The sequence below is a fragment of the Lygodium microphyllum genome, chromosome 6 (assembly GCF_053477565.2).
Source record: "Lygodium microphyllum isolate KBCC chromosome 6, Lygodium_microphyllum_v1.1.10, whole genome shotgun sequence".
In the NCBI taxonomy this organism is placed as follows: domain Eukaryota; kingdom Viridiplantae; phylum Streptophyta; class Polypodiopsida; order Schizaeales; family Lygodiaceae; genus Lygodium; species Lygodium microphyllum.
The window spans coordinates 25,642,578-25,668,330 of record NC_141140.1 but is presented as its reverse complement, the minus strand read 5'-3'; the positions used below and the strand labels follow the sequence as shown (position 1 = coordinate 25,668,330).

The 25,753-nt window shown below is 45.4% G+C and overlaps 1 protein-coding gene across 3 annotated transcripts in view; it reads left to right on the top strand.

Moving 5' to 3' along the window:
* Window positions 1-1,371: 1,371 nt before the first annotated feature.
* Window positions 1,372-25,753, top strand: part of LOC148034394 (fructokinase-like 1, chloroplastic) — a 34,169-nt gene continuing 9,787 nt past the window's right edge. Inside the window, exons 1-4 of one of the 3 annotated variants that reach the window (XM_087679347.1) lie at window positions 1,372-1,523; window positions 1,710-1,816; window positions 1,984-2,213; window positions 2,311-2,558. In XM_087679347.1, the coding sequence (XP_087535473.1) occupies window positions 1,996-2,213; window positions 2,311-2,558 (466 nt within the window). In that variant the 5' untranslated portion in view covers window positions 1,372-1,523; window positions 1,710-1,816; window positions 1,984-1,995. Of the gene's footprint in view, window positions 1,817-1,983; window positions 2,214-2,310; window positions 2,559-25,753 lie in introns of all 3 variants that reach the window. The other 2 variants (XM_087679349.1, XM_087679346.1) reach the window with 2 other exon arrangements.

Below are 25,753 nucleotides of genomic sequence, written 5' to 3'. Positions count from 1 at the left end.
ATGAGAGTTTGTTAAGCCTGAGAATGTGAGGGTTTCTCCCTTTTCCACTATTGAGTGTTTTCTTCTCTCTTCTTCTTCTATTTCTTGCTTGCATGTTTGGAAGGATGGCTTAAAGGAAACGAATGAAAGGAGGTATAGAGAGTGCACCCAAATGGGAGACCATTTGAGATTCCTTCCATACCATCTAGACTACAATAGTAGAGGTTGAGGCATGTTTCAAGTACTCATGTACCTTTGAGCATTCTTATTGCTTGTAATTTGCATTCTTGAGAGTAGGAGTGGAGTCGGAGAAGCTTGAGTAAGGAGCTCAAGTGTTGAGCAACCTAAGTGAGAGATAGGTGAGTTATTGAGTGTGCAAAACTACTTAAAAAGGTAGGTAGTCCTTCAAGTCCTCAACATTGAGCTTATGTCCCTCAACAACCAAGGTATTCCACTAATGATGATTCCTTGCTTTTTGGCTCCTAAGAACTTTTTGGGAGCACAAGTTGTCATGGTTCTTATGGCCTGTCAACAAAGGAATCTTTTGAATCTTCTTATCTTGTAGATTGGATCACCTTGCTCATTTGCTAACTCTTCTTCACAGTAGCATTAGGATAATGGGGTTCAACACCTAATTGCACTTGTGATCTTGAAGTAATTTTAGCACCACATGTTGCAAAAGAGAACATCTAGTAAAATTTGAGTAGAAATCAAAGCAAGATTATATAGCCATTGTACTTTAAGCAATCCTACTTCATCCATGCTAGCCATTGCAATGTGGTAAGTAAATGGCACTTTCTCTGGTACCATTCAACGATGATGTAGAGACCTTTAGGTATAGGCCAAAAAAACACCCTATTAGTTTGATCCATCTTCTTATCAATCATGGACACTATATAATAAGACGAGAAACTTATTTCAAACTCACACTTGAAAGATACCTTATTAGTTTGATCCATCTTCTTATCAATCATGTGCACTATATAATAAGATGAGAAACTTATTTCAGACTCACACTTGAAATCTTCTTATCAATCATGTGCACTTTATAATATGACGAGAAACTTATTTCAGACTCACACTTGAAAATCATGTAAAAGTGCTAAGACTTGCTCGCTCAAGTGGTAATAAGACTGTGCGATAAAGCTAAGGTCAAGGTTCCATTCTCACGGGTAGAGGTGAAGGCACCTATGGAAAATGTAAAAAGAGGGACGGTTGCTTCACTCGATTGTGGTCACCAATGTGGATGTTACGACGGGACCAAATGTCAAGTTGGTAGTCAAGGCTTTGAGCACCCCTAGTTACAAATCTAGAGTTTAAGCTCTCATATTCTACTACTACAAAATTCTTTTACATCGAAAATCCATGTGAAGGCTATTATTTGTCATGGCCTAGTGGCCTTTGAATACTCTGCTAGTTCAATTGAAATAGATCAAAGGCGTTGGGTTGTGTTGCTATGACAACATCACCTTGTTTTCTTATCCTGTCGCTCGAACTCTGTAAGCTTGAAACATGCACAACCTGCGCGCGTTCGTGCCTTGCAGGTTAGCTGCATTCTCTCCTCGCTTCGTGCGGGCTTTACTTTGGCTTCCATCTGTGTGTGTGATATCCATAAGCTGTCTTGCTCGATGGCTACTTCTCTGTGTGTGCGCGCGTACGCAGGCGTGTGTAGCCGAAGGCAGTTTTTCTAAAGAAGACTCGTGACTGTTCTCCCCCCTCACTGGTTGCAGATTTTGTACAAGCTCCTAGACACCATCAATTCATAGATTTTCACTATACGTGAAATTCTACTTCAATGGATCCTTGAGGTTTCTCTGTGAAATTCTACACTAGAGAAGTAAGCTCCTAAAGTCAGATTCAAATAAGCTTGTTACAGTATACAACTGTGTCTAATATATGCAAGACTTCCTCATTATACTTAATCTTTACGATAAATCAGGTGTTAGAGTTGTATCTTTGGCAATATACGTAATGGATGCCTTAACTGTGTCCTTCCATCAACAGGGAAACTTTGAGATGCTTGGCAACAACGTTCCAGTATTTTCTGTCCGGGATGTGATAACATTTCCTGACATGTTCCACGCTTTGAAGCCGAACCTGGAGACACACCACTTCTATCCATTTCCATCACAGGCGAACCATTTGCAAGACAACACCTCTTGCCTTCACATCCCATTTCGAGGTCGATCTTTCTCTGGAGTTGGCGTCTCTGGAGTGCGTGGTTTCCAAAGCAGGTCTTCTTCTTGCGATCACCTGCAGCTCCTCAAATAGCAGCTTGTGGTTGATGGTGCTACTAAGCTTGTTCATTTTCTTGCTGTTTGTGCTTTGTAGAAATGAGGCCATGGCCTGTTGTCAGTCTTCATTGAGGTGCTCAAAAGGAAACTTTTCTTTCAACACAAGGTTTGCAGCATGTCCATTTGTGGTACGGGCTATGGTATCATCTGACGAATTAGCTGATGCCACCTATAGTGAGGCAGAACTGAGCAGTGATGAAGAGATGAGGTCCTCTGATACTGAGGAAAAACCTCCAAAACGGCCAAGAAGAACTGCTGCTGGAACAACAACAAAGACAACAAGAAGTAGGATATTTATGTTTTGCTAAATCAAAAGTCTTTATTTCACTGCATTGGGCATTTACAATATTATTTTGTATGCTGCTCAACACAATGTTCTTAACATATTTTTAGGCACTTTTCAGTTTGCCTCTTGTCATAGCGATCAGTTAGTTAGTTTGTGCTTGGAATTCTGTTTCGTATGGTCTTAAACAAGGGTGAGTAAAAAAGTGTGATCAAGTGCCGTCTTTGATCTCAGCTCTGGGTTCTCCTTAGCCATATGACTTGCACCTATGTCAAAGATAGCACCAATGTATGGCATTTCTTGCTGATCTAAGAGAACACTCTCTATGTGAAAAGCACTATTGTGTAATTGATGTCATGAAATGACAAATTCTCACCCAATCTGAGAAAAGTTATGTGCATGCTCTGGTATTCCGGCCACAATGACCTGCCTATAGAGGTATTCCGGTTTCAAATTTTACCGTTAGATTAGGCACATTGTAAAATTCAACCACTTTGTTGTGCATGTTTGCCGGGCACAAGGTTGCCATTTGTCACAGGCATGCATTGGCATTTGGACTCAAGCATATGCTTTAAGAGCTGAGTAGCAGTATTTGCATTGTGTGAACTTGCAAGAGGTTGAGGATACTTTAGATGAATTGGCCACTTATTTCAAGCAGTTGAAACATAGGGTCTAGGCTCTTCAAGATGAGCAAGATGCAAAATATAAACTGCTAGCTCACTTGGATGCTTTACATGATCACAATTGTTAGACCCATCATTTTTTTTCTTGCCTCCGTCAAAAATATGCACATAAAAGCATCAAGAGTGGCAACCATGCCCTTCCCCTTTTTGGTAGAAGATGACCCCTTCTGGGCCTTGGCCGGAGGATTTGAATTGGAGTTCAAGTTGAAGGAGACTCATTAGACGAGTTTGTATCTTGCTTCTTTTACTTCTCCTTCCCCTTCTATGAGGCCATTAACTCCTTGTAATCCTTGCATAAGTGTCCCATCTTCCCATAGTGATAGTACTGGGCCTTTGTCTTCTTCCTCCTACTACTTGTCTTTGAAGTTGGAAAAGCCTCATCTTGGCCACCATGTTGAGATGGAAGTCTCTCTTGTAACCTCAAGGATGTCTTATGCTCAAGTAGTATAGAGAACATATGAGTGAAGCTCATTGATATGAAGGATGTTTAGGTCCGTAAAGCATTGACTACTCCATCAAACTCTAGAGAGAGCTTATAGAGTATAGTCCCCACAAGGTGTGCCTCTAGAAGGACGAGCTATATGTGCCAAAGTTGTTCCTATACTTGTGTACACGAAGTAAGAATGATTGGGTAGTATCTTTGGCTTGAACTTTATTTGATTGAGTTGACCATAGAGAGTTATAGGTCCCATGGTCAACAAAGCCTTATACAACATCTGTGGCTTCTTCTACACTTTTGAAGCTGTCCCTGTAAGAGGTAAATGTCAAAAGGATCACTTTAGAAATGCATTGGATAAGAGCGGAATACGCATGAGTATCATCTGTATTCCATGTAATCACAACTTTCTCATAGTTTTGCAGGTCCCAATCATCTCAAAGTGGAGTTGGAATTGTTAGAATTGGGTGCAATGATGGAAAGAAATAGGCCCATGTCATCCTACTGTAGTTATCTACGATCAACATGAAGTACAAGCTCCCCTTTAGGGACTCGGTCCTCATCGGGCCACAAAGATCCGTAGATACAATCTCCATAGGTGAAGTAGACCCCCACGAAGCTTTGTTGGGAATCACATCCCGATGCAGTTTCCCACGAATGCAGGAGACACATGGTTGGTGGCTCACCACTATGTCTGGCAAAACGATCCTCTTGACGCCTGCCGAAAGTACTCATAGTTCAGGTGGCCAAACCAAGCATGCCATAGCTTGGATTGTGTGTGAGAGGTAAGAAGAAGAGAAGTTAGAGCTGTAGAAGACTTCAATCTGTAGATACCGTTCTCCTCATACCCTAAAGAGAGAACCTTCCTCGATCCACAATCTAGAACATGAACATCACTGTCAAACTCCACCAAGAGGCTAAGAGAACAAATCTTATGGACCGAAAGCAAATGATATCCCCAAACTTGGCACATGCAACACCTCGGAAGTGTGGGTACTACCACGTCCATCTGGAATCAGCTGCATCTCACCCTATGTTGCAATAGACACAGAAGAGTTGTCTCCAATGAGAATTTGCCCAGGCAAAGGTTGCAAATGGGCAACACCCACGGGAGAAGGAGTCATGTGCCGTGAGGCACCACTATCCACGATCCACTCTCGAGCTTGGGGAGCTATCATCGCAGCATCAGAAGTCTTCGGTGTAGGGTCCTCAATGACCGCTCAATGTAGAAAAGCAGTTGATGAGGATGCAGCCACTGCTCTAGAATCCTTTGGGTCCTTCTTCTTGGTGTCCTTATTGTCTTTGTCGGGGCAATCCTTCTTCCAATGACCGGTCTTACCACAAATATGGCAGGTCGATTCCTTCTTGTCCTTCTTGGATTTGTTGTCCTCCTTCTTTTGGTCCTTCCTCTTCTTCTGAGAGGCTTGACCAACCAATGCCTCTGATTTGGAAGCATTTTGTCCCTTCAACTGTTCCTCTTGGTCCAAGATCATAGGAACCAGCTCTTCCCACCGAAGAGTCGACTCTCGCCCTGATGCAATAAGAGTGGACTAAAAGGTACCGAATCGTGGCGGGAACTGGGACAATAAAGTGATCGCCATGTCTTTGGAGGAAATAGGCTTCCTCGCATTTTGAACCTGCATCTGAAGTTGTTGAAGGTTGTTGATGTGTTCTCGAAGCGAAGAAGACTTATTCACGGACAAGGTCCGCATCTGCACCTCCAAAGAAACCCTCTTCATTAGGGTTATCCGGTTATACATTTGGTCGAGCTCCAGCCATATCTCGCGAGCCACCATCAAGTGCTTGATGTGACCTATCACGGCTGTAGTACAAGACAGAAAAAGAAAAGAACGAATCCTGGCTTTCAGTTTGTCCCAATGAGACTGGGCCTTGGTCAACTCCACACAAGCATTGGAAGAGAGTCTGGACTCATCACGCATGGAGGGCTAGTTAATCACCTCCATCACAAGCTCCGCTAAATCATAAGACGCTAGAATGGCCAACATCATCATGCGCCAGATGCAGTAATTGTCACCATCAAGCTTTTGATCTGAGGGAAGAGCCGGTAGGACAAGCACCTTCCTGTCCATAATCGCCTGGAACTCCAAGTCAGTTTCTGTAGACATGCTCACCTGCAATGCCTGCACAAACGCAAAAGCAGCCCCCTCTGATTGTGAAAACGCAGCCTGTTAGGGCTCTTTCCTCCGCTTCCTGAACCTTCTTCAGCCGTCGGAGGTGAAGAAAAGGTAAAATCTGCAATGGAAAGGCCTAAAACACAGCCTTCCTCCCCTTCAAACAGCAACAACCTGCAACAAATTCACCAACTGGACTTCTTTCTTGCACGCCCACACTTGCTTCAGCCTTGTTCCAATGTGCAGCCCTCCTGCTCGCCCTCGAATGCTGGAAATGCAGCCTTGTGTCGTGCTGAAATCTCCTCTTTAGGTAGGTTTTTCAATTAGTCAGTCCATCTTCACCGCTCTGATACCATGTCAGAGTGCAGTGATGCGGAAGCGTGGGACCAAGACTGAGAGAGAGTGAACACGGAGAGGAGAGAGAGAGAGGAGACAGTGTACGAAAAAAAAAAAGAGAGGAGATAGTGAAACACAGAAAATCTGCAGTGTAGAATGCTGTACAGGAATGCAGAAATATACACGGGTGCAGAGAGAATATCTATGTATGTCTCCGCCTTGAGGACCTCGATCTCTGTCAGCTCGCGTGCAGTCTGTCACCAGCAGGCTGTCTCTGACAGATGCAAGTGTCCAGAGTGTGCTGGAGGACTGCTATAAATAGCAGAAAAATACCATGAAATATTGCAAGAATCAGGCCATCCGACTGCATAAAAAATTGTCCGACTGCTGCTGTGCACCTGCGCTGCGACTGCTGATGTGGCACTGGCCGTACTGCTCTGCAACATTTCTGTCCAGGGAATGACATCTCTAACAGAAAAAGCCTGTTGCCCAGCCTGCACAAGCATTAAATCAGAAAATGCAGACAGATAAGGCATTAAATGCATTTGTCAGCATTAAATTAATGCAGAAAATAAGAAATGCAGGCAGCTGAGATGAAGCACAGCCAATAGGGGCTGAAAATTTGGCCGATTTTAGCAAGGACAGGTCTTTTGGGCAGCAACAGGTAGTAAAAGGCAAATCAGCACAAGATAGGTGTGAGGACAGATCTGCTATAGCAGGAAACAGGACATCTAATACCATGTTAGAAGTGGGTGCAGCGGTGGAAGCATAGATAACTGTTGTAATAGACTGCACAACACAAGAAAAGAGAAAACAAAATAATACTGCAAAGGGAGAACTCAAAGATATGCTTGGGAAATGGAATCCATATACCAAATATGAGACAATCGCATACAATAGTGAGTCATTGGCACTTGCTCCCTCTCTCCAACAGGACCTACACTAGGAATATGCAAGTGGATGATGATCGTGACCGAGGAGGGAGCTGAAGATAGAGGCATAAAATGATGCTAACAAAATAATAGGTTAGACAGTATAAATATGAGTCAGCCTGCAGTAAATGGCCCAAATCACAGAAGGATGACGATAAAAAATACCCAAAATAGTCTACAATGCCCAACCCACAATCGCACATGAGCTAACTAAACTGCTAATAGGAATACAGGGCCGCACAATAGCGTCTAAGACCATGTATCAAAATCGCTTGTGAGGACTTGCGAGTAACAAAGTATACAGACAATGATACGGAGGAAAAGGAAGCTTGGCTAATAAATAGGCCAAAGATCTAGATCAGGTCAGCCAACATCAAAGGAACCAAAAATAGCAATCGGTGAGTCATAATCCTAGATCGCCACAAAATAAATTGGCGCCATTAAAAATGCATAGCTCACTGAAAACCAACCAGACTCAGACATGGGCTAACTAATTTGCTAACACTCCTTTGATGTGTCGAAGAAGGATGTTTGGTGGCAGGTTGTACAAGCGTTCAAAGTCCCCTAACAAAATGACATCACCTTCTCTAGAGAACTCCCAAATATCCTTATCCAAAACTGCATATGGTGATTGCCCCTTTGGGAAAACATATCTAGATAGCATGGGAGGGAAACATATAGCAATAAACAAGGAGCGTTTCTCCCCTTGTATTCCACCCACACATATCTAGCTTATTCATCTCTATGGAGTAAGTGGATTTGTGAGTATAGCTCCTCCCTAAATAATATTGCTACCTACCCTTGAGCCTTGAATGCCATGCATGGTACATGCCTCTTGTTAGAAGTGGATGCAGCAATGGAAGCATATGCGTATGCTGAAATAGACCGTTGAATACAAGGCAAAGAGAAAAGAAAAACATTGCAAAAGAAGAGAACTTAGAGGAATGCTCGGGAAACGAAATCCATTGACCAAGACGTGAGACAATACAAAATCAATGTGAGTCACTGGTTGTGAAGGCATTGGCATCGACTTCTCTCTCCAACAAGGATGTGCATATGACAAATGAATGATAATGACTATAGAGGAGGAGCTTGAATAAAAAGGCTAAAAGAATGCCATAAATGGTAGTAGGTCGGCCAACATTTAGTGCTGGTCGGCTAGTATAAAATGCTAAAATAGCCAGATAAAATGCATGGATAATTAGGAAAATGCCATGATACCCTAGCCCTTTGAATCACATTCACAGACTCAACTATGAATTGACATATCTGCCAATATCTTCTCTTAGATCATGGGTGATTTGATACAATACAATACATGATGATAATACCCCATCATAGGACATATAACAATGTCCACCAGAGTAGAACCATAGATACCCAAGCAGTGGGTGTGCAAGCCACTACCAAGGTGCCTTAGAGAGAACTTGATGTCGATGTCGATCGCACTAGCTTCTGAAAATAGAAAAGAATCAAAGTAGCTCTCAATATCTATTAACAATGTCTCGCAGTAGCATACAAGACCATCCTGTCAAAAATGCCTTTGAACATAAGTAACCATGGATTTCCTGCCTTTGGCTAGACCGCCAGAGTATCCTCTCATGTGAGCTCACACTAGGAGCCAATGTTGATCTCTGTTAATACTAGCCCATCATAAACCTTGATGTCAATCCTAGTTCCAAGATTTGGATCTACTAGACTTTGGTCGATGTGTCAAGGATGTCCCTCTTTGGAACCTGTGCATTGGTATACCTACATAGATGAGGTTCACCTACCCCATCTCACCACTCTCTCTCACTCCCTCTCTAGAACCAAAGAGTCATGAGAGATGACTGCATCACTTGTACTAGAAAGTAATAGAGCAAGGGGCAAACACGCCCTTCCCTTGATCTGAGGATGAGGATCCCTTCCGCACCTTGGCCTTCGCTCGGGCCAGAGGATCGAATTTGGAGAATGAGGAAGAGGATGACTCAATAGAAGCGTCTGGATTGCTTCTTTTTCTTTTCCTCCTTTCTCGAAGCCGCTAACTCGTTAAAGTCCTTCCGAAAGTGTCCCTTCTTAACACAGTGATAACACTCGGCCTTCAACTTCTTTTTCTTGTCACCTCTCTTTGAAGTTGCAAGAGCCTCACCAGAACATGTAGAAATGAGATGGAAGCTTGCCCTATAGATACAAAGATACCTCATGCTCAAGCAACATGGAGGACATATGGGTAAAGCTCACAGGTGTTGAGGATGTCTGTGCCCTCAAAGCATTGGCTGCTGGGAATAAAGGCTCACTGTGCCTTTTACAGTGTTCGGGTGTGAACGTACCCTTACACTCTTGTACTTTATATATTATCAAAACCTAAAAAGTGGTACACTCGTCTTTGTATGGAACATCAAGTGTGTTTTGCTCACTCTCCTCTCTATTGCTCTCTACTCTTTGTGCAATATCTGACAATATCGTATCCTGCATCCCGGCCTCATACAGAAGGTGACGGTCCTGGCTGACCACATGTCAGCAGAAAGCACCCCAAGAGATACATCCAAGGCTGAGTGCTATGCGGCGCAGGATGCGGCATACTCCTCTCCACACGAGCTGTGCCGCCTCACAAGACCAAAGGCAATGCTTTGGGGTTTCCATAGACTGCTATGTGCAACACTTACAAATTCCCTCTTGCATCTGGGCAAGCCAGCTTCCCACCGCCAAGCCTCCATGTGCCACTAGCCATAAAAAATACGATACCCTCCTCGGCTTCCAGTTGTCTCACAGGTGGCACCAGAAGGTCGGTCAGAACGGCTCCGTGATGCTGTGCTCCGCCCAGTGCTTGCTACGTTACGGCGCCCAATCCATGTCCTGCATCAGTATGTGTCTACCAATCCTAGCAGTGTACTCTAGGAACCTCAGTGGCTTCTTACCGCAGTGGCCAGCCAAAGCCACTCTCCCGGATCCCACTCCAGCTCATCAAGTGGCCTTTCTTCCCGAGCCGGTCCAGCTTCCCAACCAGCCCACTGGATGTGGGGGCGCTCACCAATTTGTGTCCCTTCCCGGTCCTTGACATAGGGGTTCCAAATCCCCGGCTGACAGTCTATCTCCTCCTGGCAGCCTGGGGGGCTCTGGATTAGGGCCTTTCAGAGGCCGTGCTACACGCGGAGCAAGCTGTGTAGGAAGGGTGATTTGAGGGAGGTGATTTGGGCTGACATGAAGATCCATCTTAGGGACGGCCTCCACTCACCGCCAAGCCTCGGTCTACAGTCCTGAAGACCCTCCTGCAATAGGACCTTCCAGGTTTGCCCTCCCGGTGTGAGGCCGTGGACAACTAGCTTGCCCAGGAGGGCCATACTCTGATACTCTGGGTCTATGATCCCAAGCCCTCCCTCTGACCGATGTCGTATAGTGGTTGCCTACGCCACCTTGGCCCTGGAATCCCTGGAGCCGTTTGACCCGGACCAAAGGAAATTCCGCACTAGGCGGCGAAGTTGCATTACGCAAGAGGAGGAGAAGCACCAACACGAGGCGATGTATCAGGCCATTGCTAGGAGGACCTGGTTAACTACTAGGGCTCGGCCGACTAGTGAGAGGTGAGCCGTGCTCCAGTAGGTCAGCTTTCTCCGAATAGAATCGAGGACTAGAAGAAACTGCTGGGTGGGAGTGATGTCGAGTCCCACCTGGAATCCTAGGTATTGGACGGTCTGCACCCATCTAAATCCCAGGTGGACGCCCCACTCCGTGCTAGAGTCTAGGCCTGTGAGGAAACCAACCGACTTTCGCCAGCTGATTTTTGCTCCTGCTGCAAAACAGAACACCTCAAGAGCCAACCTCACTCTCTCCAGCATCAACTCGTCGTCCTCTATGTAGAGTGCTGTATCATCTGTATACTCTGAGTCTAACAACTCGGTCTCCTCTCTTACTGGAAGTCGGAGGCCACGTAAACCGCTCACACATGACCTAAGGAAGTGAGACATCGCCTCTGCAAAGAGAAGGAATAGGTACGGGGCCAAGGGGCAGCCCTGTCGGACTGATCTCTCCAGCCGAAACTCCTCCCCTCGCCTGCCTCCTATGAGAACCTTGTTGGTGGCCGATTTGCAAAGTGTGGAGACCTCCGAAATCCAAGCCTGGGGGAAACCCAACCTCACCATGGTGCCCTCTAGGAAATCCCAGTCCACCTTGTCATAGGCTTTCTCAAAATCCAAGAGTAGTACGGCCAGTCTTTGCCCATTGTACTGGGCCCACTCTGTTGCCTCAAAGAAGGTGAATACATTGTCCAGGATGCTCCTATCCCGGACAAAGCCTATTTGTGTGTCATGGATGATGTCTGGAAGCAAGGGGCGTAGTCTCCTACCAATCATCTTTGCCAGTGCCTTATATGCCACTGACAATAAGGTGATCGGTCTCCATTGGGAAAGCTCCAACCGGTCTTCCCCTTTGGGGAGAAGACTGATAAGGCCTGCTGATAGACTCCTTGGCATCTGTCCTGAAGTGATAATCTCTTGAATGGCCATCAGTAGGGGGTCCTTCACCACTTTCCAGAAGGTAGTGAAGAAAGCCTTAGAGAGGCCATCCTCTCCCAGGCATTTCTGCCTGTCCTGTGTATGGAAAGCCTCCTTTAGTTCATTCTTTGTGAAGGGGGCTAGGAGGGAGCGTCCCATCTCTGTGACGAGGGACGGGATGTTATCCCAGACCTGTTGTCTACATCGCTGTCCTCTAGCTGAGGCTGTCTCCTGCTGGAAGAGGCGACTATAGTAGTCGGTGGCAATCTCCATCACCTCGTTTGGGCTAGAACGGGTCCTCCCATACTGATCTCGAAGGCTGCGTATTTGCTCTCTTGAGGTGCGAGGTTGGTGCACCTGAAAAACTCCCTGCACGTCGTGTCCTCTTTCTGTGCCCAGAAAGCTGCTGAGGTGCGGAAAGAGAACTCAGAGCGCTTGTCCTCTAGGCCAGCAATGGCTGCTCGCGCACGCACCTCTTGTGCGTGGAGAGTGGGATCCCCTGGTGCCTCGTGTAATAATCTCTGTGTGGCTGCAAGGTCCCGCCGGAGTGCTCTCTCCTCCTCCCAGCTCTACTACCTGGCGTGTATGGCTGCCTCTTGGCAGATTCTACTTGACTTAGCTAGGGCCTCTGCAACCTCCTCTGCGATCTGGCTCCTCCTGCCCCACTCTCTGGTCCAAACCTGCTATATCTGTCTCATCACCTCCTCCCTCCTGTAGATCGAGTCAGGGATTCGACAAGATCGTGTATGTAGGGTAGATGCTGGGGGATCTAGTGTTAGGAGAACAGGGCAATGATCAGACAATGTGGTGCCCGCCAACTGCCCAATCTGGTCTCCCCGAGAGCCTCCCCACTCTCCCACATAAAACTTGTCCAACCGCTCCAGCAGGACTCCACCTAGCCGCCTGTATCCCCAAGAGAAGTCCAGCGACCTCTCCCTCCTGTGGAAGGCAGGGTCTCTCCAGGCATCGCGTGTTCCTACTGCCAGTAGAAACACCTCCCATGCCTCCTGCTCCTCCCTGGCCATGCCCTGGTAGTTTCTCCCTTTGCCCTGCTGGTCCTCCAAAGCCTCCAGGCTGTTGAAGTCTTCTCCAACAATCCAGGAGTCCACCTCTGGGAGTCCTTTTGTGATCTCCACCCATAACCTGCTATGTGCCCTAACCTCCGTAGGGGCATAGATATTAAGGACTCCAAGGCACAAGTCCCCAATATCCAAATCTGACCCATAGCACCTCCCTGCCACCATCATCCCGTGGTCTCGAACACAAGCAGTAAGACTCGGACCAATAGAGGTGCATACGCCTCCACTCCTATCGTGGGCACCTATGGCGTGCTCCCAGTAAGTGTGCGAGCTGCCTGGGAGTACCTTCCCTACCCGTTGGGCCAGGGTGGGGGTGAGCTTGTGCTCTTGTAGAAGTAAGATGTCTATCTGTCCGGCAAGGGCAGGCTACAACTCCTGCCGAACAATCAATTTCCTGGAACCACATGCCCCACTGTAGTGGATGCTATTCACATTCCAGGATGCAAGGTGTAAACTCATGGGGAAACTTGTGACTGTCGGAACAGACATCTGTTCGGTGTGGAGGTTGCTGATGACGAGGAGGAGCTATGAGGCATGCAGGTACGCTTTGCCGTCGGTCTGGACGGCGAGCTCCATTTCCCCATGGTGGCCCTCGGCTGGACCATAGGGGTGATAGAAGTTTCAGGAGGTGCTATCAATGCATCTATCAGCCATGTTGAGAGTCGAGATTCTGTGCACTGGTAGAAATGGGCCGCTTGTGCCAGGGGCCACTCGATCACATCCCTCGGAGCTCTCCACTATGGAGGGGCTCGAAAGATAATGCTCAGGTGAGGGACCTCGGCACTAGCCCACCAGTTAATGTCCATCATGCAACCAGGCCACTGCTGTGCAAACAATGCTAGTCCTTCTCCCATCCACTGGGAGGTGTGGTCGGCCACCTGACTCTTCAACTTTCTCTATCTGTGTCGTCATCCACTCCCCTGAGTGAGAGGATTGAAGAAAAAAGGCATAGTTTGGTCCATCCGGTGGCACTAGTAGATGGACCTTGCCCCTCCTTGACTTACGAACCACGAAGATCCCCATCTCTAGAGGTAGTGGGAACTCTCCGCGCTCCGCAACTCTCAAGTAGGACCATGGGCCACTGTGGAAGAACTCCTGTGGCAACAGGTGTGCCTGTCTCGGGAAAGTGTGATGGGCGGTAGGGGTGGATGAGCTGGTGGCTTTATGGGAGAGGAAGGACTATTGGTGCGAAGAGGATGTAGGCGTGTGTGGCTCATCACCTCCTGTGGGAGGAGGGGAGGTGGGTCTGGGGGGGAGCGCCTGAACCAGGTGCGGATCAGGGGGGGTACTTGGTACGGGAGGTGGTGGGGGAAAGGATGATCGAGGGATGGTGGGATGGATGGAAGTACATGGCGGGTGTTGGGGGGGGGCTGGTGGTCCTGGAAGTGGGGGGCTGTGGGCCAGGGTTAGTGGGGAGGGGGGAATGGGATGTGGAGGGAGGTGGGTGTGGGGGTTGTGGGGACTCGGGAGAGGTAGTCTGTGGCACGGGCGGTGGATGTGGGGGGCTGCGGTCCTGCCGGGTGGGGCGGGCAAGGGGGGGCTGTGGAGTGCTTTGTCGAGGGGGCGTCGCACGTCCACCTGCTCCCTGCTGCCGAGGCTGGGTCTGAGATGCTGGCTGCGCCCCCCCTTGCCGTCTCCCTCTCTGTCGTCTCTGAACCCGTGTGAAGCCATCAGCATCCACCTGTGGGCCTGTCAGCGGAGCTACCTTGGCTTCGAAACGCGTGCAACCTGTTGCATGATGCCCAAAGTCATGGCAACACAGGCATTGCTCTGGCTGCCCCGTCACAATGACTTGCTGCCTATAGGAGTGCCGGCCCGCCTCAATCTCTAGGAACTGTGGAATATTCTTGACCTCTTTCATTGCCACCCGTACCTTTGGGACTCTTGTAGCTGTCACTGTATCCGCGAAGGACGCAGGAAGGATAGTGCCGAAAAGCCATCCAAAATCTTCCACCAACTAGCGATACTCAATCGCCAGGCCGAGGAAAAGAAGGGTGACCGGGTGCTGAAGAAACCTGTTGTGGAGTGCAAACACCTCCACTGTAAAGCCCCTGTGCCAGGGGACCATGTGTATGACCCCCTTCGTGGACGCATATGGTGAATTGGTGAGTAACTCGCGAGCTGCGTCTGCCGAGTTGAGCCGGACCATGAAGATCCCTTGGCCCAATAGGACCGCCTCCTCGATCTGCGCTGTCCCGATGCGCAGCGTGGAGTGTAGCCAGTCCTGAAGGTGGGCCCTGGCTGGGGAATGTCCTACTACTTGACCATAAATCGCTGTTTCCATTAGCTTTAGCTCCTTAGCTCGGATGACTAAGAGCTGTTCCTTAGAGAGGACTACGCGCAAGGTGTTTGACTGGGGGGCACCCGCTGAGTGTGCCGGCGTCTGACCAGAGGTTTCAATTGCGCGTCCCTTCTGAGAGAACTACCAATCACGTCGCGGTGCTACCTGAGGGGGGGAGTTGCTGCAGATGGAGGGAGCAACTGGAGGGTGGGGGGATCAATGGCGAGGGGGGGGGGGGGAAACACTACTGTGTTTGCTATGGATGGGTTGCGGACGGGGGAAGTGCACCCGGGGGGGGGGGGGGATCTGGAGCAGAGGATAGCCTTGCGGGCGGGGGGGGGGGGGGGGGACAGTCGTGTGGGTCGTCGGGTGTGGCCAGTCGTGTGGGTGACGGACAGGGCGGGGACAAGGTGACAAGGCGGAGCGGGGCGACGAATAGGGCGGGGATGGGGCGACGGGCTACAAGCGGGGGCCTAGGCAGGGGCCGCAGGCGGAGAACGGGGGGCCACCAGCTAAGGTGACAGGCAGGGCGAGCGTGGGTGTGAGGGAGTAGTGGGGGGGTGGGGTAGCAGGCGACGCGATGGCGAGAGCATCAATGGCCTCTTAAAGTCGTGTCCAAAAGCCTTTTAGGACTCTTGAAACAGCAAAGGGATTAAAGGGGAGCTTATTGCTCCTCACAATATACCCCAAAATGGTGTTGGAGAGCGTATGAACAAGACCATTCGAGACAGGGTCTGTACAATGTTGCCACATGTTGCTTTATCTCATGGATTTTGGGCAGAGGCTATTATGACAGCCGTACACTTGATTAATCGGTCACTAAACAGGTCTTTGGGGAGGGGAGTCCCTCAAGAAGCGTGGTCAGGCAAGCCATCTTCGTATGCTCACTTGAGAGTGTTTGGGTGTGAGGCATTTGTGCACATTCACAAGGAAGAACGCAACAAACTTGAGCCAAAGTCTTGTAAATGTATTTTCCTAGGATATGGTAATGAAGGTGAGATGGGGTATCGATTATGGGATCTCGATAAAAGAAAAGTAGTACGTAGCAATGGTGTTATCTTCCGGGAAGATCTCATGCACAAACAACCTGAAAGAATAGAGGAGGTCAAAAGGGTTGTATTCCAGGAGGATGTACCAATAGGACAGCAAAGAATGCCCGTTAGACAGCAGCAAATATCTACTGTAAATGTCCCTGAAAATGTAGGGAATGATGCTGAAAATGATTAGGAGGATCTTGCCCATGATGTCCTGCAAATTTAGCAAGAACACATGCATTTGGAACAACCTGAACCAGCTGTACAGCATGCTGAACCTGCAAAACAGCAAGTTGTTAATGCAGATTTGCATGCTGAACAGCTAGCAAATCTTGACCGTTGGGTCTGTAGGTCGACCAGAGTGCAAAAACAGCCAAATAGGTTCATTCCTGGTGTAAACTATGTGGCTGATTATGTCATGTTAATAGATTGTGGTGAACCGTCATGCTTCCAAGAAGCAATGGACATACAAGATAGTAAGAAATGACACAAACCAATGCTATCATAGGTGGAATCCCTCATGAAGAATGGCAGTTGGGATTTGGTGCATTTGCCAAAAAGACAAAAACTGCCACCCTGCAAATGGGTATACAAAATGAAAGTCACTTTTGGTTCTTTGCCAAAGTACAAGGCATGTTTGGTTGCTAAAGGGTACAAGCAAGAACATGGAATTGATTTTGATGATATCTTTTATGTTGTAGTCAAAATGACGACTTTGCGAACCATCTTGGGCTTGGTTGCATCTGAAGACATGGAACTCATACAAATGGATGTAAAAACGACCTTCTTACATGGTGATCTGCATGAGGAGTGCAACAGCCTGAAGGTTTTGCTACAAAGGGAAAAGAGCACATGGTATGTAAACTCAACAAGAGTTTGTATGGGCTGAATCAGACACCACAAGAATGGTATCACAAATTTGATACATTCATGCAATCTTAGGGATTTCATCGTTCTCAAGTTGATCATTGCTTATACACCAAGAAGGCAGCATGTGACATCCTTCTTCTCTTGGTTTTGCATGTGGATGACATGCTGATTGCAGGCAAGGATGTTTATGCCTTGGACTCCTTGAAGCAGAGTTTACACAATAGCTTTGATATGAAAGATCTTGGTGAGGCCAATCACATTCTTGGCATGCGTATATTCAAAGACAGATGAAAGGGTCTTCTTTGTCTGTCATAGGAGGAGTATGTCACGAAAGTTCTGCAGCATTTCAATATGGAGGCGGGAAAAGCCATTAGTGTACCATTGCCTTCATATGTGAAACGTAGTGCAGATGACAACCCTACATCAGATGATGGAACGGCTGAAATGGCCAAGATACCCTATGCTTCAGCTGTTGGTAGCTTGATGTATGCTATGATTGCTAGGCATCCTGACATTGCATTTGCAGTGGGAGTGGTTAGCAGATACATGGCATATCTTGACAAAAAGCATTGAGAAGCAGTGAAGGATATCATGAGATATCTGAAGGGCACAAAGGATTTGTGTATCTGTTTTGGTAAGTAGAGGTCATCTATTGTTGGGTTTGCAGATGTAGACTATGCTGGCCATCGTGACTGTAGGAAGTCTACTTCAGGATATGTATTCATGTTCACAGGAGGAGCAGTCTCTTGGATATCTGGGCTGTAAAAGTGTGTTGCATTGTCTACTACAAAGGTAGAATATGTAGTTGCTACTAAGGCATGCAAAGAGGCTTTATGGCTTTTACATTTGGTGAGAGAGCTTGGTATTATAGAGGTTCCTATCCTCCACTGTGACAGTTAGAGTGCTATCATGCTAGCACTGAATCTTGTCTTTCACGCAAGGACAAAGCACATACAGGTGAAATTTCACTTTATCAGGAGTGTACTTGATAGCAAGGGCATTGAGCTTGTCAAGGTACATACAAATGATAACGTGCAGACCTTCTCACGAAGGGCCTTCCAGCAGAGCGGTTTGCTCATTCCCGCAAGATGATAGGGGTTGGATAGTATATGCGTATTTCAGCTTTATACATACATAGACTTAGCTGATTCTTTCCTCTACCTTTAGGCATGTTGCCTTTAGATGGGAGGTTGTTGGGAATAAAGAGTCACCGTGCATTTTACAATGTTCGAGTGTGCCCGCACCCTTATACATGTACTTTATATATATTATTAAAAACCTAAAGTGGTACACTTCAGAACCCACATTGAGTCTTTTGCTTTCTCTCTCTCTCACTGTCTACTGTGCACTAACTCTCTCTCACTATGTATATCTTAGTCTTGTGTGTCTTGATCCTCATGCACTCGCGACAATGAATACCTTAGATTGGGCAACACAAGCACAAGATTTGAAGTCATCTTTTCCTTTAACTTTTCAAACGCTGAAATTTCCACTGATGTCCATCCAAATGGCACATTTTTCTTCAAGAAAGTATGCAATGTAGATGCAATTTTAGCAAACTCACGTACAAACTTTCCATAGTAAGAACATAAACCCAAGAAGTTGTGGATCTTATGCATATTTTTCAAAGGTTGCCATGATTGTATTGTCTCAACCTTTGCAAGGTTCATACCAATATCATCGGTTGATACAATGTGTCCCAAAAAGTGGATTTCATGCAAAAAAAATTCACTTTTCTTGTCATTGATAACCAACCTATGCTTATGAAGTTCATTGAACACAATGTCCAAGTGTTTTGTATGCTCTATCTCATTCTTTGAATAGGTAATCATGTCATCAAAGAAAGTGTCCACAAATCCTCTATATGGCTTGAAGATGCGATCCATTATCCGATTGAAAGTGGTAGGAGCATTCGTAAGTCTGTAAGGCATAACAAGAAACTCATACAACCCAAAAGATGACTTGAAAGTTGTCTTAGGCATATGCTCTCGTCTAATGCGTATCTGATGATATCCACTTTTTAAATCTACATGGTTAAATATGACTGCCCCTTATAATCTATCCATAACATCATCAATCCGAGGGATTAAAAACCGATTCTTTATCGTGATTTTATTCAGAGCATGATAAACAATGTACATATGCCATGAACTATCTTTTTTTTGCACAAAAAGCATTGGAGAACAAAAAGGAGGTGACCTGGGTTGAATCAATATTTTTTTTAATAGCTCATTCACCTGACTTATAATCTCCTTCTACTGGGCTTCATTGACTTTGTGTTGAGCTAGAGTGTTGATTGAATGCGAGACTAGAATGAGCAGTGATAGAGCTGAGAGCGGAGAGAATCGAGTAAGAGTGTACTAGTGTGTTGCATGGTACATAAAGAATAAAAATGTATTTATATGTTAGGGTACAAGTAAAGGGTGTGTTCACAGCTATAAGTTTATACACACGGGATAAAAGGGAGTTTACAACCAAAGTAAAAGAGAGTTTACACCCAAAGGGGATTTACACTCAACAACCTTCCACTTAAAGGCCTGAAGTGTGCCTTTAAACTATCCAACTCCCACTAGTTGAATGCAATGCTCATGCTGAGCCTTTGCAAGGTTTTTAGTGAGAACATCTGTAGGGTTATCTTGGGTTTTGACCTTAGTCAGTGTGACAAGATTAGACACGAATCTACTAATAACTCCCACTGCATGAGCAATGTTTGGACGAGTTGCAACCATGGCATACATCAAAGAACCACAAGTTGATGCATAAGGTATGCCTTTCATCACAGTAGCAGTTGCATCATATTTGGGACAATCAACTTTGCTAAGCTTTGTATATAGTGGTAAAGGCACACCAAGAGGCTTAGCATTAGCCATATTAAATATGTCAAGTACTTTGCTGATGTACTTGTCTTGTAAGAGAACCAACAAGTGTTGTCCTCTATTGTCAGAATGAGCAGGATCTAGGACATGGCAGTTAGTTATGGTGGATGAAAGGAGAAGAGTAAACTCATGATGGAAGAGACAAAGACACTGTTTGTTACACAAGTGAATTAGGTTCCAAGATTGAGACTTGGACTCATAAACACAATCTTGTGTATGTGGACAATGACACTGACACTTTACTGATAAGAAAAGAGTACTATCATTGCATTAAGAAAAGAATGCAAAAGTACAATGCTTTATAGGAAAGTAGGAAACTGCAGTAGGCACCACTGTGTATATGGGATAGGTAAGCCTGCACGTCCTTGGCCCTGAAGCTCCATACAAAGAGGCTGTTAGTGAGTGTGATTGCTGAATCTCAACACCCCTCCTCAATCACAACTAGAAAGGCACAAAGTGTGTAGAGGCTGTAATGAAAATCACCTGCAAAGTGTGGGCACACCACAAACATGGTAGACACCAGAGGCTGTCGCAAAAAAAGGCTAAGTGTGGGCACCAAAACATGATGGACATCCAGAGGCTGTAACAGGGACCTCACAAAGTGTACAGGGACTGTAATGCCAAGTTACACGAGGAGTTTACAAGCTTATGGCAGGAAGCATTAGGGCAAGGAAATACAAGGCTTTTAAAACATTCTATCAGAGTAATGAGAGTAGAAGGACTGATGAGACTTGTCCTTTTGATCCTGGTGGTCTTCATCTTCATCTTCGTCTTCATCTTTTGGTCCATGGTCTTCTTCTTCTTTTACAGCAAGATAGGCCTTTTGGGACCTCTTCCTAGCATGACAGAACTTCTGAGTGTGTCCGGTCCTTTTGCAGAAGTCACAGAAGAGCGGTTCCTTTTTGCCTTTGTATCTGTTGTTTACATATAACATTTGTTCATCCTTTGAAGTGCTAGGCTCTTCTTTGCTTTTAAGTTTCTTTTCTTCCTCTAGTAGAGAGGCTTTAATATCAACAAGTTGAGGATCAGGCATATTGGTTAGAGTGGTTGATACATTATCATAGGCAGGAGGCAAACTTTTTAACAAGACACCAATACAAACATCGTCATCCATTTTTAGCTTTATCCCTACAAGTTGAGTAAGCAGGCTTTCCATGTAGTTCAGATGGGATGCCAGGGATGTATGAGGCTTCATATCAAGTCGGAAAAATTCAATCAATAGACCATACTTAGACGACTTTGACTGTGCACCAAATAAGGTATCCAATTTGTCCCAAGTGTCATGGGACGTGTCACAGGCATCCACATGATGGATGTAGCTGTCATCCAATTCCAGTTTAATGATGGCTTGTGCCTTGTCATCATTCTTCTGCCAAGTAACTGCAAGGTCCGCATCCCGAGGTTTCTTCTCTTTGCCATTGGTAATGGCCCAAAGACCCTTCTTCATCAAAATGAGCTTGATGCGGGTTTGCCAGGTGTGAAACCCGACTCCCTTGAACCGAGCATTTGGAGAGTCTTTTCCCATGTTGGATGGTTGAAGCAGCAGCAAATCAGCACCGATTTCTCAGATTTCAGCAGCAGAAGAGTTGGTTGTGTCACAAGTCACAAGTGCTAAGAGCACTAGATGAGTGTCAATGGACACTATGTTTGTATCTTCTTCCTTGAGTCTTCCAAATCTGCAAAATTTTTCAAGATCTTCAAAATCCAAATCTTCCCCTCCTTGATTTGATGCTGGGAACTTCAGATTTAGTAGGCTTTAGCTTGGTTTAGTGGCAGGAGTGTGAAAATGAAGTAAAAGATGAAGCTTTTAAACTTGTGGCTATGGTGTCCCACAGTTAGGGTTTTCAGCCTGACTGAGTTTTCTGCTACAGCAGCCCACAAACACGATCATCCGGCGTCAAACTCGAGCTGGAGGTAGCTTAGGACATGGGCTTACAAAGCCCTATGGCCACAGAGTAAATCATGCAGCGTGGAGAGAGAATCGATGTACGGACTGGAAACAGGCGCAGAGATTACAGCGAGCTCGAATTTCTGCAATGCTGCCTTCTGATGTGCGCAATGTTGAACTGTGATGTAATAGGAGGTTGCGCCCTGACCTAGGCAAGATATCTCCAGAAGAAAGCGGGTTAAGATATTGACTGTGGAAGGAGATCAAGAAGCTCCAAGGAGGCAGGGTGCAGTCCTGGCTATGGCAGACAACAGTTCAAGATGAAGGTCAAGTTGAAAATGGAGTCATGAGCTGACATTGAGCTAGACTGAGGTGGAGATGAGCTGAGAGAGTAGTGTCATGCCCGTTTGGGCTCTGATACCATGTCAGAATGAGCAGGATCTAAGACATGGCAGTTAGTTATGGTGGATGAAAGGAGAAGAGTAAACTCATGATGGAGGAGACAAAGACACTGTTTGTTACACAAGTGAATTAGGTTCCAAGATTGAGACTTGGACTCATAAACACAATCTTGTGTATGTGGACAATGACACTGACACTGACACTTTACTGATAAGAAAAGAGTACTATCATTGCATTAAGAAAAGAAGGCAAGTACAATGCTTTATAGGAAAGTAGGAAACTGCAGTAGGCACCACTGTGCATATGGGATAGGTAAGCTTGCACGTCCTTGGCCCTGAAGCTCCATACAAAGAGGCTGTTAGTGAGTGTGATTACTGAATCTCAACATCTATCTCTTTTAATGCACATGCCCAAAATGTGTTCAGCTGCTCCCAAATCTTTCATTGAGAAGGCTGAACTCAGCTGCCTTTTAAGAGTATGTAAAGTACTCTTATGCTTTCCTGCAATTTGCATGTCATCCACATATAAAATCAGCACAATAAGGTTTCCATCATCAGCCTTCTGAGTGTATAAGCAATGATCTACATGGCTATGTTAGAATCCATGGTTGAGCATAAAAGTATCAAACTTTTTATACCACTGTCTAGGGGCTTGCTTCAGCCCATATAAGCTGCGTTTCAGCTTACAAACTAAATGCTCTTTCCTTGGATTAGCAAAGCCTTTGGGCTGTTTCATGTACAACTCTTCATTTAGGTCGCCATGAAGAAAAGCAGTCTTCACATCCATGTGATCCAACTCTAAATCCAAGGATGCAGTGAGAACAAACAAAACACAGAGCGTAGTCATCTTTACCACTGGTGAAAAAACCTCTTGGAAGTCTATGCCTTCCTTAGCAACCAAATGTGCCTTGTATTTGGGTTTCCCATCAATACATTTCACATTATAAACCCATTTATTAGGAATAGCTTTCCTACCCTTGGGCAAAGGTACAAGCTCCCATGTGTTATTCCCATACAGAGACTTCATCTCTTCTTGCATAGCAAGCTCCCACTTTCTCTTGTTTTCACATGACTGTGCCTCTTTAAATGTCAGAGGCTCACCAATCAATAAAATGCAATCCAAAGATGTCTGAAACCTCTATGGCTGCCTTCTGGCACGTGTAGACCTTCTTACCCAATGATCTGTATTGACAGGCAATGGACCTACATCCTTAGGTATGTGCACACCATCACCTGGTGGTTGGTTTTTAGCATTTTCTTGCTATTGTAACCTGTTTTCAGCATGTTCTTGTTGTTGTCCTATTCCATCATGTACATCAATTTGCTGTCCAATATCTTCTGGCTTTAGCACAATAGGTTGCTGATCATTTTCAGCATCAAAATGGATAGAATCTTCAGCTAATGGTTGTTGAATGGCTGGTTGTTCATGCTGAAATTTGACATTCTTCTTGTCAAGGTCACCATGTGTAGCATTTTTCAGCAACTTTGCCTCATTAAATACTACGTCTCGGTTGTGTACTATCTTTCTATTCTGAGGAAGCCAAACTCTATATCCCATCTCTCCCTCATCTCCATATCCCATGAAGATGCCCTTGATGGATTTCATGTCTAGTTTAGTCCTCTGATTTACAGGAATATGCACAAAAGCATCACAACCAAAGACACGCAAATGGTCATAGGTTTGTCAGACCAAACCTCTTCAGGAATTCCATTTTCCAATGCACGATTGGGAGAACGATTGTACACATGAATTGCAGTTTTAAGAGCCTCTCCCCAAAACTGTTGTGGGAGATTAGTTGTGGACAACATGCATCTAACTCTCTCACAAAGTGTGTGATTATACCTTTAGGCTTTCAGCCACGCCATTTGATGTAGGATTGTAAGGGGTTGTCAACTCCCTCTTAATGCCATGCATCTCACAAAACCTTTTGAACTCATTAGAAATATACTCACTCCTATTATATGTTCTTATAGCTTTTAACTTAAGTCCTTTCTGTGTGGTAACAAAAGCACGAAACTTTTTAAAAGCATCCTACACTTTCTTTTTGCTCTTTAATACATACACTCATGACTTGCTACTGAAATGATTAATAAAAGTGACAAAGTACCGTGCATCTCCATGTGAATTAATAGGCATAGTTCACACATCTGAATGTACTAAGTCAAGAGCATTGGACTTCTTAGCAACACCAGAGTAATAAGGAGACTTCACATGTTTTCCATATATGCAATCATTACAAAAGTCAAGACCAGAGCCTTTTACATCAAATCTCCCTGAAGAGGAGAGAGCTTGAAGGCCTTTCAGGCTCATATGGCCAAGTCTTTTGTGCCAAAGTTCCATCTGTGAATGAACATCAGCCACAACTAAAAACTTGCCAGGTAATGCTTTACAATGCAAATAATACAAAGTCACCTTTTTTGCTGCCTTTAACAATTAGCATAGAGCCCTTGTGGACCTTCCAAGATCCACCACCAAAGGTAGTAACATACCCTCTTGCATCAAGCTACCCAACTGATAGTAGACTTTTCTTTATGCCAAGTACATATCTGACATCATGCAAAATCAGCTCTTGGTCATTTTCAAGGGCCAAGTGAATGGCTCCTATACTCTCTATTTCACATGCATAATTGTTTCCCAAGTAAACTTTGCCTAGGCAACTTGAAGTGTATTCAGAAAATGACTCCAAAGAGGGAGTGGCATGAAAAGAGGCACCGCTGTCCACTATCCATGATTGAGACAATTCATCATCAGCTGAAAGTAAGGCATCAATCACCTCCTTTTTAGTGATGTGCATATCACCTGTTGCTGTAGAACATTTGCATCATTACATGAGGCTGCAACAAGAGTGTCAAAGAGCTCTTCAATGACCACACTAGATACAACGTTGGCCTTTGCTACTTCTTTTGAGGGAGATCTGTCATCATCTTTCTTGTTATTTCCTTGCTGTTTTTTTCTTTCTTGCTCTTTCTTGTAGTAGCGACAATCAGGCTTTTTATGCCCTTTAAGTCCACATCGATAACAGGTGATATCCTGCTGTTTGTCCTTGCTTTTACTCTTGCTTTTGCCTTTATTTCTTGCATTACCCCTCTTTTTTGACGTGCCTTTGAGATGATAAGCTGAGCCATTGCTTTCTCCATTGGACTTTCTTCTAATCTTCTCGTTGAGAATAGAGCCCCTAATACCATCGAAGGTTAAAGCAGGGTTGTTGCTCAATGAGACAACCAAAGACTCCGAGCTATCAGGCAAAGTCATCAATAAGAAAATTGCCTTCAATTTATCATTGAAAGGTTGCAAACTAGAGTCTTGCAACTGGCTCAAAATCCCTGTGAAAGCACTCAAATGGTCGGATGCTGGCTTAGACTCATCCAACTCCATGTTTACAAGCTTGCACATGAGATGCACTCGATTTACTGGAGTTGTGTTTTCATAAGTGTCCATCGACTTTTTCTATATGGCATAAGCTGTATCAAGACGCATAATGTTCATAAGTACATCATTAGATACAACCATTTTAATGTATGAAATGGCCTTCTTGTTGAGTCTAGCCCAATCCTCATTTGTCATAGCTGCAAGCTTGACTTCCAAAAGAGCATCATCACAATCCTTGAGAAACAAAATGCCTTGCATCCTGTACTTCCACAAGTCAAAACCAGTGCCATTAAATCTCTTGATTTCAAGGAGGGATTTAGTGTCATTGCTGCTTGAAGCATTTGCAGCCATTTTTCAACAATGTACCCAAAGAACAATACTGCAATTTATAACAACAAACAATGAGT